General features: G+C 45.5%; 1 protein-coding gene across 1 annotated transcript in view; it reads left to right on the top strand.

Moving 5' to 3' along the window:
* Positions 1–305: 305 nt before the first annotated feature.
* The window catches only part of RTN1 (reticulon 1), a 117,318-nt gene continuing 103,196 nt past the window's right edge, over positions 306–14,427 (top strand). The window contains exon 1 of the mRNA XM_033063669.1: positions 306–862. Coding sequence (XP_032919560.1) covers positions 700–862 — 163 coding nt within the window. The 5' untranslated portion in view covers positions 306–699. The remainder of the gene's footprint in view (positions 863–14,427) is intronic.

Here is a 14,427-nt window from a genome sequence, read left to right as displayed (position 1 = left end):
TCACTGACAGCAAAAATTCCTGACATTTCTCATCGCCTCGGTACACAAACATGACTTTTGTGAGGCAGTAAGCAAGCAAATATAAAAATATAATGACACCAAAAAAAAAAAAAAAGACAAACAGACACCTGCTGTGAGTTTATTTTGATAAGTGTCAGAGAGGAGCCCACTAAATAAACACACCCAGGGGCAGAACGCGGCTCCTCTCCTGGGTTAGGGGCTGCCGGGGAGGGGGAGGACCGGGCCGATTTTAGGCTGGGCTTAGCTCAGCTCTGCGCCCCCGGCCGAGCCCGGCGGTGCCTGCGGGATGCTCCGGAGCGCAGGGATGCGGGGGAGGGCGGTGCGGGAGGGGATGGGGAGGCGTGAGCCCGCCTGCAAGGGGGCATTTCTTCCCTTCCCCGCACAAGCCGATGCCTTACCCTGCCGAAGCAGTTAAACGGGGGAGAGCAGCAGCAGCAGCAGCCCGGCTGGCAGATTCCTGCCCTGTGATATGCCAGCCACAGGGTGACGCAAGGGCTGGAAGGCTCCGGCTAACAAGCCATTTTCACCTGCGTAATAAGCGCTAGTGGAGATCCAGCAGCGGCGGCTCCCGCTCCCCGCAGCCGCCCAGAGAGCAGCAGCAGCCAGCCCGGTGGCCACCGCAGCCCTGGTGGTGGCCCCCGCCGCATCGCCGAGCCGCAGCTCAGCCTGGCAGGCAGCATGTCAGCCCCGCCGGAGCCGCAGGACCTGCTGCTGGCCGGCTGGGCTGCGGACGGGCCGGAGCAGTACGGGAGGGATGGAGATGCGGCTCAGCAGCGGGAGCAGCGGGGGCTCGGCTCCGGCAGGGAACACCCGCCCGTAACCATGGCGACTGCATCCCCAGGTAAAGGCGAGGGGTACCCGGGGATGCTCGACAAAGGGGGCCCTGCCACCAGCGCCTCCCGCTTGTCTCCTTCCTGACGCGTCCTCTGCTTTTCTCTCAGCCTGGCTGCTTGGAAACATTGCTAACGAGTTAGTGAGCGCATGTAAAAAATGAGGAATCGCGGCCTTTGCAAATAGTTATTTTTTGCTGATGTGGGGGAGGGGGGACGCGGGAGCCAGCCAAGTTCCCTAAAGCTCTTTGCAGTTTGTCAGGCACAAGACAAGCAGATTTCAGGCAAATGTTGAAAGGCATTTGATTTCACCTGACTTGATGTGGATCTGCCCTCATTTGTCGCACACCTGTGCACATCTGGAGTGACAGATCTCAGCAGAGTTGCTCCGGCTATTCCCCGTGCACCTGGAATTCCTGCATGGCCCCTCATGTTATTTCAACATGCAGCTTTTAATGGAGTGCCTATTCTGAAGTGTTTGTGCATGTTGTGCGTGCTTCTGGGACTTGTTCAGTTATTTGTGGACTTCTTGCTTGCTGTGTTTTCCACCTTTTGAACACTGAGGTGTGTTCGACTTCAGGTGCGTTCAGTTTGAGTCGGCAGGTTCATTGATTTGCAGTTTATTTTTGGGATGTGCTCAATCTCCCTTGGTTTAGGGTTGCTTTCTTTTAGTAGGTGTATTAATAGTAGGTGTATATCTGTTCGTGAACCCCAGGAGGCTTCAGCTCCCCATAGCTTCTGGTAGAAATGTTTGGGGAAAAATTACTCTCCTTCTTGGTGACAATTCTCTACTTTCTTTCATGTTGTTGTCTGTCAGACAACCCAAACAGCCAGAAACCCCAGCCCTGGGGGAGCTGATGCATCCCATCTCAGTGGGAAGTAGATGTTTCCATTACAGAGCCTGAAGCATCAAACTTGTCTTGAGTGAGTCGAGGGTCGGGGCTCGGGACAGGAATCGATCTCTGTTATGCAATAGCTGCAGGAGCATTAGGAGCTGCGTTTTTGGGCTGAGTCCCTTCTAATCCCCTCCAGTCAATCAGCAGAGAGAGGAGCTGGCCAGGAACAGCCCAGTGTGTCTGCTCTGCTCATACCCACACGCCTGGCTCAGGGGCTGGCTGTGCGTTGGTGCCTGTGTGTTGTTGGATGTTTCCCTGGTGCCTGTCTGTCTGATGTGACCGAGTTCAGGGGTAAAACAGGACCTGACACCCCTTGGCTGGTGTGGGAAATGCTGTTTTGTAGCTCTAGGCATGCAGCTCATCCTGCTGATGTGCTGTTCATTCGCTGAGCTGAGTGCTGGGTTGTGGAACGTGACTTTCTACTGGAGGCAGAGGGCTGGGAATGTCAGGCTGCTGGAGAGAGTGAAGAGAAACAGGATTGGGGTCTCCAGCTAGGGCTGCCTCAACCATATAATGACACAAAGAAAAGGGGATAATAATCTTGTGAGCTTTTTTTTGTTCACTGGTGGATAAAAATATGGCCATGCTGAATCTCAGCATACAGAACAAAGAGGGGTGGTCTCTTAAACTGTGTAAATCACCATTAAATGGAATCACTGTGAAACTGCTCACATTTAATGAAGGCTTCTTCAGGCTTTACATATCTGTAGATTCACACTTAGAGAATGCAGAATAGACAGACAGAAAGAAAAGAAAAAGAAGAAAGAAAAAAAGGAAAGGAAGAAGAAAGAAAGAAAAAGAGATACAAAGAAAATTTTAAGCTTTTGGAATCCTCTGCAAAGGGGCTTTAGACATGTTTGTTTGCTTGTGTCAAACTGTGGCAAGGTGGAGGCAAAGTGAGTGATAAGGACATTTTTTTGGTGTTTGCTCCCTGTGGACTGTCACCCTGTCAAACCAGCAGTACCATAAGAGTAGTAAGGTGCTTTAAACATTTCCCATTTTGTTTTCCCTGCTCAATAAAGGTTGTGTGGCTGTGTGCATGTCTGGCAGTCAGAGCAGCATCCCAAGCAGTGCAGCCCTGCAGCCTGGCTCTGTCTGTGGCTGCAGCAGCTGTAATTTCTGTTCCACACTACCTAGAGAGCCACGACTCCCACCCCCTTCACTGGGGGAAGTAAATAATTTCCTTGTTCTCTCTGTGTGACTAAGTATTCATAAGTTTCTGAATAAGAAGGCTGTCATATTGTTGAATATCTGAAACTGTCAAGCTTTTCTGAAAACTCTTTATTTCTCCTGCCTGTTCCTAAGGCATAGGAATGGACCCAGCAGGAGATTCACAGCTCCAGCTTTTTTACAGCACTGCCATAGTCTGCTGCAAACTCAGACACTCCTGACACAACAGGCCATCTGGGGATACTTTAGACAAGGAGCAATCCATCCAAACAGGAGTGAACTGGACAGAATAATTTTCAGGTAGCTTCCCAGCACATCCTGTATTTTCCTCCACACCTGTCAGACTGGTCTTTATTTTTTTGTGCAAACCATGGTTATGCTCTCCAAGGCAAGAGCAGGGTTTGGAGTCTGGGAGATTCTCTCAGCATGAAAAGAACTGGAAACAAATGGTGGGAATTTATCACAGGTTGTGCAGATATTTTCTTATACAACCTAAAAATTTGCAAACTTTCCCTGATCTTGGCTTTTGTTTTAAGTTTGAAAACCAGCCAGAGATTGTTGAAAGGTTCAGGAATATTTTCAAGCTGGCCGTGGGCCCGGCTTTGAGCCAAGCTGGCTTTGTGTCAAAACCTGGTGAGTGGTTTCTGAATGATGAAAAGCAATGGATTTCACTCCCCATTCTTTGGATCAACCAAAATCAGCAGTGACTGAGACTGCAGGAAAAAAATTCCCACGAGGAGTGGAAAGCTCAGAGATTTCTCAAGCAAAGTCAGGGCAACAGGGAGCTGCAGATCCCACATCAGCCTCTCCTCTTGCAGGGCTCCAATGAAGATAAAATCCAGCAGCTTCTGGGCAGGGATAAAGCTGTTTCTCTTGCTTTTATCCTTGGTTCCTTGAATTTTGCTGAAAATGTCTCTCTTCCTCAAATGCAGAGTTTTCCTCCTTCCCAAAAAATGAATTTAGCTCAGGGTGAGAGGACCTTGCAGGCAGCTCTTGCAAGGACTGGTCCTGAAGGGCTGGTGAGCAGTTAGATGTTGGTGAAGAGAGCCCCATGTCACCCAACACACCATCTGGTCACAGATTCTGTTATTTTATTTTTATGCACCAACAGTGATTAAAATCCCTTGACAGGAATTATTTCCAAAAACATTACACAGGCTAACAGGCGTTCCCCAGGATAAATACATATGGTTTCCTGCAGAGAAATGGCAAAATGGGAGAATGGACTGTACCTCCATGCTGGGTGTGTTCTTCAGGGGAACAATAGCAGGGAAAGGACAGGATCTCATACAAATGGTGATTCCTGGTGCATGGGTGGGCAATGCTGGCCCCATTCCAGCTGCTCCAAAGCCAGGTCACACGTGGGGTCCAGCTGCCCAAAGGGGAGGAGGCCAGTGCCACAGGGGATGGCATTAATAACTGGGACATGTCCACAGGGACACAGTGGGATGTGAATATGGCCTGTGGGAACTCCTGTGGAACAGCATCTGGGGGTTGGTTGGGATCCCCTGGGGTGCCTCAGGGACATGGGAGCCCTTGTGGGAATAACAGCACCCATGTGCTGTGTGCCAGTGAGGGATGGATGGAGGGGCTCAAAACCGCTTGGATGAGGCAGATGAGTTGAGGAACAGCCTCTGGCAGCTGAGGAGCAGTGGGAGGCCAAATCCCAGGAGTGTTTCATGCTCTGATAGGTGCAGATACAACACAGAGGACCAGGAGGGGTTTTGGCTCCCACTGCTCTGTGATGAGGACAATCTCTAAAGTCAGTGCTTTAAGTGAAGACCTTTTAAAAAACCCTTTCTAATTCAAATGATTTGTAGAGGCTGGGTTTGAAGATCTGTGCTGTTCTCACCATCAGCTAACTCACCAACCCAACCCTCTGCCTGCAAGGGACTGCAGTGAGGTGCTCCTGCCATAAGCCTGAATTTCCATTGACAATGCTGCACCAGTGAATCTCAGTTTATGGTTTCTCTCCAGTTACTGGCAGCTCTGCATCCCAGCATTAAAGAGATTTCTGATGGTTTTCAGGCAGGTTGAGAGCCTGGGGTTCACCTGGGTGGAGAGAAATAGGCATGAACATGAATGTGTGCACTGCTTGAGCTTGGCACTGACCCTTTTTGGGATGTCAGCTCATGGATAAATGCAGCAGATTCCCCAAGACAATGGCTCTTGGTGGCCTTCCCACCCCTTCAAGGTGCTGCTCTAGGAACATCTCCCTCTCCCCAAGCATCCATAGCAATGTGCTGCTCAAAGCCCCCACACTGGAAAGGCCAAGATCCAAATTCTAATTTTTCAAAGCTGCTGTAGAAAAGTCTTGTTATGGTGGATTCACTGACCTAAGCATGGCACAGGGGAGCCTCAGCAGATGTTTGGAAATATGTCCTGAACTGCCAGGCAATCCTGCTCAGGTTAAAGCACCTGAGGCCAGATTTAGTCTCACATGAGTATATATTCATGCCAGTTTGACTATCAACATTTTAGTCCTTTCTAGTTTAGAGAACTGAATTTAGTTTTTCTCTGCTGTCTGGATTAGCCACTCAAAACTTCTGAGCTACTACTGTGAGTGAAGGGGACAGAGATCCTTTGGTGGAGGTTCTCCCCACTCTCTGGTGTTTTGTTAGTGCAAGCAGATTTTGCAGAGGGACAGAAACAAAGCAGATTTCTTCTCGGATTTTTCTATTCTTGTAATCCTCATGAAGCTTGAAAAAGTAGCCTAAGCCCACAGTTAGCCACAAAAAAAAAAAAAAAATCCTGTTGAAGTGCCATCCTTCATTCTCACTTGGGTAAAGTCAAAGCAATGGCTTCTGCTTGGCTTCTCCAGAAATACTCTGCATTTGGAGTGCTCTCAGAGGTGCCTAAAACTCCTGGTATAAAATCTGTGCAGCAGTGCAGTTCTCAACTCCACACAGATCAAAATGCAGCTGGTTTTTCCCTGTTCCTCACAGGGATGCAGATAGTTCTGTCTGCTTTTACTGCCACACTGATGGATTTTCTTCAGCCTTCAGGGCTGCAACTGGGTTGAGGAAGAGGATGAGGCAGATAAAAGAGCAAAGTAGTACCAGGGAGGGTGACTCACCTGCCTTACTTTAGTCTTCATCACTCAGTAATGAAACGTTTTATTTATAGGCAAGGAACTGAGGGGGAGAGCTTGGGTAGGAGGAGAATGGTGTGGAGGGGAGAGGATTTGGATGTCCCAGTTACTGCAGTTGGGTTTTGTGGGTTGCAGTATTTTCTGGGCTGTGAATCTCCCCTGGGCTGGGTGGTTCATTATCTCTCACTGGTACAAGGGTCCCAGGAGGCACATCTGTCTCCTTTATTCTTCAGCTCTGGAAATGCCACTCAGTGCCATGTCTTCTGCCTTATTTTTTACCAAAAAACCTGTGTTGTGCAGGTATCAGTCTGTCTGGGGACAGCAACCTCAAAAAATGCCTGCATGTTGTCTCTGTTTCAGTCCTCCCAGGAAAGTTTGGGCAGATCCCACATTTTATGTTTATCATGTCCTCACAGACCATCCATGAAGGGATTCTGACCCAACTGCCTGGCCTGGACTGGCCCAGGATGCTCAGGATTTGAGTTGGGCTCTGCTGAGGCCTGAGTTAGCCCCAAGACCTAATTATTTTTATTTAAGTGTTTTAGCTCAACGTTCCTGAAACAACCAAGGAGTTGTGCTGCAGGTTCACACCATCAACAGGGAATGGAGTTTTTTTAATGGGTGACTTCTTAGGAATTTCCCTCACTCTCCCTCCTTAGCTGGTACCTGTAAAATGGGCCAAGTATGCACTGAGATTTTTCATTTTTTATGTAGCATTTATGTCTGTTCTTCATGTGCCATTCTCTTACTTCTAAATCAGGATTACTTACAGAATTCTGGGGTTCTTGTTTTTCTTGGGTTGTTTGTTGTTTGGTTGGTTTTTTTCAAAAGAGAAGGTGGCCTCCCCATAGCAAACCATGTTTCAAATAATGAAGCATTATTTGTAATTAGTTTTGTAATTCAGGAGAAGCTGTGGAGTTGGCATGATTCAGCACTCAGGAGCACACCTCACATTTAGTGTTCTTGTTTATTAAGGCATTTCTGATTTATGGGCAGTCTATTCCTCCAAGAAACCTTGTACCTTCAACAGTGAGAATAAATTCTTTGCACTCACCTGCAAGACAAGGCTTGAAATAGAGAGGACCTTAATCACCTAATTCAGTCCTCCTTGTTTCACTGAAGTATTTAAGATTCTGATTTTATGGAACATAAGTGCATCCTTAACTGCTATTAAAATTAGGATGGTCTGAAGCATATGCATAAAGGTGAGCATGTTTTGTTTAATTTAGGGATAAATGAGGTAGAAGATATATCAAGTATAAATTGGCTTTATTACCCATTAGACCAGAGTGCTTCAGGCCACTTGCATGCAAAATGGAAGCACCAGTACTTACCCATCTCATTACAGCACTGTGAAAATTAACCTTTAAAGAGATGGGAAACTCAGAATGAAAATCATAATCACATTGCTGTTGTTTATTTTGATCTATCATGTGCATTTAGGTGAGAATAAAAATTGTTAGAAATTATTGCATCCTTCATAAGCCTGTCACTTTCAAATATTGAGGTGTTACCTCATAAACATCAGCTTTGTACTTTAATATTCCTGAAGAGCAGGCTTTCCCATCTCTATTTAAACAACAGCTGATAAAAGAGTTATTTGCATATTTCTTTCACTGCTCTTATGAGTCGCCTGCCCTTGATGCAGCCTCCTGCCATCATGAGATCTTGTCTGAGCAAAGGGAGCTGGTTCTTCAGAGAAGATTTCAACACAATTGCCTTTACCAGCTGCAGCATTCCCAACATCTCCCTCTCACAGCAGGGCTCCCATCCTGGATGCAGTGCTGCAGAGGGGTGTTTGCCTGGGTGCAGGAGGGGATGGAGCAGGGAAGATGCTTTCTGCACTGGAGTGACTCTGCAGAGAATTTCCTGAGCCATTCAGGACATGAGTTATGTCTTATTTTTCAGCAGTGCTGAATTTATTAACTGCAACCGATTTATTGCCAGTAGCTTTAAATATTGAAGGGACTTCTTAACTGTGGCCAGTAAAAAGCAAATGCATGGGGCAGCCTTCTCAGGCTGGAAATTTTCCTGCTTCCAGTCCCACAGGATCTTGTGCTTCTCATCTCTAAGGGTTTTTTTTTATGCCCAGATTATCAGTCCATGTCTTGGGTGCACATGTGGGTGAGCCCTGGGGCTGACAAGGAGGAAACAAGTCTGGCCAGAGCTTTGTATCCTAAAAACAGCCCTGGGTACAATCCCTCACCCCATCAGAGCCTCCTGGACATTTCAAAGCCACAAATGCAGAAATTACAGATCCAAATGACATCCCCAGCTTTCCCTGCACTGCATTAGTCACTGGCTGCATGATCAAACAAAAATCCTCACCCTGGGCAGGCTCTGCAGCACAGCTGTGCAGAGAAGGGCTGCAGACAGCCTGAGCCATCTGAGCTCATGCTGATATCCTCTGCTGAGCCTGGGCCCCTCCATCAGCTCCCAAAACACTCAGGGGCACCTGTGGAAGAACTGCTGGGGGGACAGACTGAATTTAAGGGTTGTGATCAGCCAGAGAGTTCTGCCATTCACAGACTAACCCATCCCCTAAGCAGGGGCCTCCCCACCACAAACATTTTGCATCTCAGCAAGGTGGGGATTCCCTGACCCCACACAGGTGTTGGTGCAGAGCAGCTCTGCTTGGAAATTGCTTTAATACCAAGCTCCTGGACAGGCCAAAAGTCTGGGTCCTGAGCACAGCCTAAAGGCTGCTCCAAATCTGCCAGTTCCAGTTCTCACCTGTATCCAGGTCAGCATCCCTCCCTGGCAGGGCTGGCAGGTGAAAAGCTGGGGATCAGTGCCTCATCTCTCTCTGATCTGTGGAGCAGCATTCCATGTGCTTTGTGGCAGGGGAATGAGCTTTCACAGATACCAGCTCTCTGCTGGAGCATGGAGGGGTCTGAATTCCAATCAGCATTAACTGGCTGCTTCCCTTGATGTCCTTAATGCAGGAGAGATGCACTTGCTGCTCACCTGCGTGGGAGATGTTTTGCATTTCACCATGTTTCCATTCCTGTTGACTTCAGCACGATGCAGCACGCTGGAAATTGAGTGTGCACTTCAGCTGAACTGGAAGCTGAGCTGCTCTGTGCAGGTGGGGCTGTGTGATAGCAGCAGCAGTCATTTGTTATTTGCAGAACTGATTTCAGTAAAACGGGAAAAGTCTTCTCCCCCTCCTGATAAAAGTTACAAAAATGTGTATCACAGTTTTTTCATCTTCTGTTTAGTGCTCATCTCTAGCTAAAGATGTAGCATGTCTGTCGGTTTGCCTTTTCAAATTTTATTTTGGTTTTTTTTTTTTTAACTTTTATTACAAAGGTTTATAGCTTTGGTAAACATCATTGAGCAAACGCTCTAAACTGCAGTATTGCTGTGCACTAAATTTTAATTGAGACAGCTGCCTTTGATGTAGGGCTAACCTAAAGCTGAGGCCGATTCCTCTCTTTTGCAGCTTTTGCAGTTCTTTAAAAAAAAAAGACATAATGCAGCATTTATGTAGTTGCTGATTTCTCTACTGTGCTAGCAAATTATCACTGGAGTGGAATGTAGAATTGATTCCTCAGAATTTCCTGGTTATCCTGAAAGTCTCTGTTTATAATTTGTGATTCTCAGAGCATAATTAATTTATAGGAGAGGTGTTGGGCCCAAAGGTGAAACTCCAAGATGATGTGTGAGAGTTAAAATCCCAGAGGAATCACCTCCTCTGGACACATTTTTATGGAAAAAAATAAAACAAAATAAAATGAGTTTTGAACCTCCAGGCAGTAGCTCTGTTTATCACTTTAAGTAAGAAATCCTTATAGCAAATTGGTGGCGAGTGGCACCCTTGTTGCTTGCAAGAGAGGGTTTTTGTAGGTTCTTTGTGTTTTAGGTGGTATCTAATTTTTAACTAAGAAGTTCCATGAGTGTTTAATGAGGGTACATTGCACACAGGACTGAAAAGTCAAACAAGCAATTAATTGATTGCCTGGACAGATGTGGAGTCATTAAGTAAAACCTGGATTACTTTTACATGGGTGAAATAGGAACTCTGCCTATGAAAATGCATACCTATCTCTGCTGCCAGGAGAAAAGACTAAATTTCCTGAAATTTAAATTTTTTTAGAAATTTGTCATCAGACAAAAAAACCCTTTCCACAAGATATACATAGATAAAAATTGGAGTAACACAACCAGTGCCATTTTAGAATTAAGTGCATATATTTTCAGATTATTCTCAGATCAATTCATATTTCTCCTTATTTGGCTGGCAGCAATGCATTGAAAAATAACTTTGCTTTTATAGGAATACATTTATTCCAAACATACATAAATTCCAATTCAAAAGCACTAATCCCAGCCTGCAAAGTTCTTGATTCTATTTTAGAATTGCCATGTCATGTACATTTTTTTCTGTTGTGTTTTTTTTTTTTTCTTTTTTCCCTACCCTAAAAAATACCACTGGAGATTATGGAGGATTATCTGAGCAGTTATCATAGTAAAAGCCAGTTGCCATTTTGGGAATATTTTTTTTTTCCTAAGTCCTTTTGACATTATCCTTTATAATTCAGTGCTGTGCAGTAGAAGTTCAGGTCAGAGCTGAGGAGACAAGGCCTGGGGATTAATGCTGTGTGAAATATTTGCAATCTCCTTCCACTTTGAACGTGCTAAGCAGACCATGTATAATCCCTGGAATATTTGCTAGATCTGCCAGGCCTTGAAGATGGCATTTGTAATATTTGTCTAGCTACATGTATTTTTACATGCTTGTCCCTCCCTGTGCCATCCAAACTCTATTCAAAAGTGAGGAGAAAGGGGCTGAACAAAGACTGAGAAGTAAATATACCATTCCCAGAAGGAGATTTTTGAGTTTGGGCTTCTTTATTTCCCCTTCTCTGTGCTGTTGCTTTTTAATGAATCGTTCTTCTAACCTACTTTAAATTGAGCTTCTAGCATGCTGGATGTTTTGCAGATGAATCACACTGTGCAATGCACTTATGCATATCTGCTGTGCAAGTACATTGTCAGCTTCTATTTGATAACCTACCAGCAAGCAGGATCTGTTTTAATGGAAGCTTGGGATGCTCACATCCTTCTCCAAGTGAGAATAATGCAACCACTGTTAATAAATCAGCCTGGGTCTGGGGATGTCTCACCACTTTTGCTGCATCCTTGATTAGCATTATCCTCAGAGGTATAAATTAAAGAGGAAAATATATAATCTGGGAAGCTTTCCAGCATCATCTTTGAAAATGAGAGCTCAGTGCTTTGCTGGGGTTTCTTTGGTGGAGGAATGCTAATAGCAGTGCTGAAGATGTGCCCTGATTGTACCCTAAAGACTGGCAAGATGCACAGAATAGCTTTTTTTTAGTTCTTTGTCTTCAAGATAATTTCTGATGTGATCTGCACTGGGTTAACAATTTTCTACATGGTTCTGTGAATTGATCCCAGAAGTGCAGCTTCAGTCTCTTCCCTTTGTCTGACATCTGCATGGAACCTGGTGCATGTTTTCCCACCTCAGCCTGCAGACAACAGCCTGCAGCTGTCAGAGAGTGGACACAGTCCCTCTGAGACTCTGGCCACAGCCTGAGCTTCAGCAATAAACATTTCAGGAAATTCTTCTGACTGTTCCTACAAGGTGCCATCACAGCTGGATGGTAACTCCTGACACCTCCCTCCCTGCCAAGGGAAGAAAACTCTGCTGCAGAATGATGTGCTGATTTGCAAAAAAAAAGAAAAATAAAAATCACAGGGAAGGTTTGGTTTTTGCAAAGTTCCAGCTGTGCTAAATGAGCAGAAAGGGGAGTTTTCAGCATATCAGCAACATCTTGGAAATGGAAATGCCACATCTTCCAGCACTTTCTGAGTAGTTTAGTTTTCACCTTCCCTGCCCATAATCCACTTGGGTCTTTGGCATTGACTGGAATTATGGGTTTGGCATGACTTGTACTTGGAGTCTTGCTGTATAATGTCTGTGTTTCTATTTGCTCTGCCTTGGCCACTCTCTGCCAACATCTCCCTTGGCTTTCCAAGAGATGGTGAAAAGCACAGAATGCAAGGCACAGCTGTTGTTCCTCAGCTGCCTTCTGGGGAGGTGTAAGATACCTTTATTTCTGTTTTCCTGATGCAACACCTGATCCACAGGAGGGTGGAGGGTCTTGCTAACAGCCCCCAGGAGCTGCATTAGAACTTGACCTGGGTCTGATGAGGCCAAGCTTCTCCAAAGAGGTTTTGGCTTCATCATCAGTGACTCAGTTTACAGGGTCTCTCAGCCTCAGACTCCAAAAAGTCATTCCTCTCCTCTGAAAAAAAATGTAGGGCAGTTATTTTTACTTAGCTCCTAAAGATAATTTTTTTCCCTACATGTTATCACTTTTAAATTAATATTGAGGATCTGTAGTTATGTTTTACAAAGGCATTCACCCTTCCAGCTCAACAAAATTGAGGGAACACCATGTGTTATTTGCCAGCTCTACTGACTTTGGTAGATTTGTTGAAGCAATGTGTTTCAACATTTCCAGACATTTTTCCTGTGGAGCTTTCTCTTCCATAGAATGGTTTTCTGTTTCCCCTTGATTTGAGATGAAAAGAAAATTGAAAATAATATGAAATTTTCCCACAGGACAGAATTTCTTTTGCAATAGCTTGGCTGCTAGGTAATGTCAGGAATAACACAAACCACTGTGATCAGTGTGCTTAATTTCAACTCTGCATTTATGACTCCTTGACATTTCTGTCTGAGGAATAACGACATAAACACACTTTACTCTCAGCTTGAAAATACCCATTGCAACTGAGAGCTACTGCAACAGCAAGTAGGGGTTGTGAGCATCTATTCAGTGCAGTCAGCAGGGTTGTGACCTTGGTTCTCTGTCACTGGAAATGAAATTTCCTCCTGGCCCAGCCCAGCTCGTCACTGCTGAGCTGTAACACCAAGCAGGTTATTTTTGGTGAAGAAGGCATAAAGTGTTCCCCAAGCCAGCCCAAGGTCCTTAGATTGAATAATTACCATAGAATCACAAATCATAGAATGGGTTGGGTTGGAATGTGTCTTAAAGAGCACCCAGTTCCAGCCCCCTGCCCTGGGCAGGGTCACCTTCCACCATCCCAAGCTGCTCCAAGCCCTGTCCAACCTGGCCTGGAACACTTCCAGGGATCCAGGGGCAGCCACAGCTCCTCTGGGAAACCTGTGCCAGGTATTCATCACCCTTACAGCAAAGAATTTCTTCATAATATCCAACCCAAACCTACCCTCCTTCAGCTGAAGGCGTTTCTCCCCTGTCCTATCACTGCATGTCCTTGTCCAAAGTCCCTCTCCAGCTCTCTGGGAGTCCCTTTAGGCACTGCAAGGGGCTCTGAGATCTCCCTGGAGCCTTCTTTTCTCCAGTCTGAGCAGCCCCAATTGTCTCAGCCTGTCTTTATAGATGTATTCCAGACCTGTGGCTGCTCTCTGCTGGACTCATCCCAACAGGTCAACATCATTATATAGTGCTCCTTTACTCACTGAAAAATGTGACTTGCCTCTTGATGCCAAGCAAGGGAAGGAAAGTGAGGGAAGACAGCAAATGAAACTCTTTTTTCTTAGTTTCTATACAAGACTTTGCTTTGGGAAAAGCCCTCCCCTTTCTCACACTGTGTGAGCAGAAAAGCAGCTCCCCTGAGGGGGAAGTGAAGCCTTTAGGAGCCATCAGGTTCCCTGAACTTGGAGCTGCAATAACTGCTCCCTCAGATTTGCTGTGCTGCTTGGTTTAGCTTTTCAGAATAATAAAAAAAAACCAACAAAACAAAAAAACCCCAAACAAAACAAAACAAAAAACCAGAAACAAAAAAAAAAAACCAAAAAAAACACCACAAAAAGAAAGGTCTGTTCCAGAAGCTGCTTGAGCAGATAAAATCCAAATCTTGCCAGGAGTCTTCTGTTCCTGCCTGTTTCCAGCATCAGGTGTCCCAGGTTTTTGTAACTATTACAAACAAAGAGCCAGATACGAGAAAAAACCCATGTTGAGCAAAGAATGTGCAGAACTGCTCACTCAGATTTCTGCTTACAACTGCTCTGCTGTGCCAGGCACGAGCCAGCTTTGAGAAGATTAATTAAAGAAGCTGGTTTCTAACCTTGTCCAACATAAATTTGAGAGGGGAAAGGGTGTTTGCTCCTGGTGCTGGGTGAAACTGAGAAATGAGAAAGGAGAAATGAGGTAGGTAGTAGGCAGAAGGGTAAATTGTGTAAATTTTACACAGGAGTGTCAGTGCAGGGAGGAGAGGAAGCATAGAGGGGGAAATGGATAGCAAGAAATGAAATCCTAACTAGTCTAAAGAGTTTGGATTTCTCAAGCAATGGATTTCTCACCAGTTTATGGGGGGATGTAGTGATGGGGTTTAAGGTTATAAATTCAGCAGATGCCTTTTGGTCCACATCTCCTGTGCTCACAAGATCTGAGGCAAAGTT

This window comes from Catharus ustulatus, chromosome 6 (genome assembly GCF_009819885.2).
Source record: "Catharus ustulatus isolate bCatUst1 chromosome 6, bCatUst1.pri.v2, whole genome shotgun sequence".
NCBI classification, from domain to species: Eukaryota; Metazoa; Chordata; class Aves; order Passeriformes; family Turdidae; genus Catharus; species Catharus ustulatus.
The sequence above is the reverse complement of the archived record's forward strand: the minus strand, read 5'-3'. Positions and strand labels throughout refer to the sequence as shown.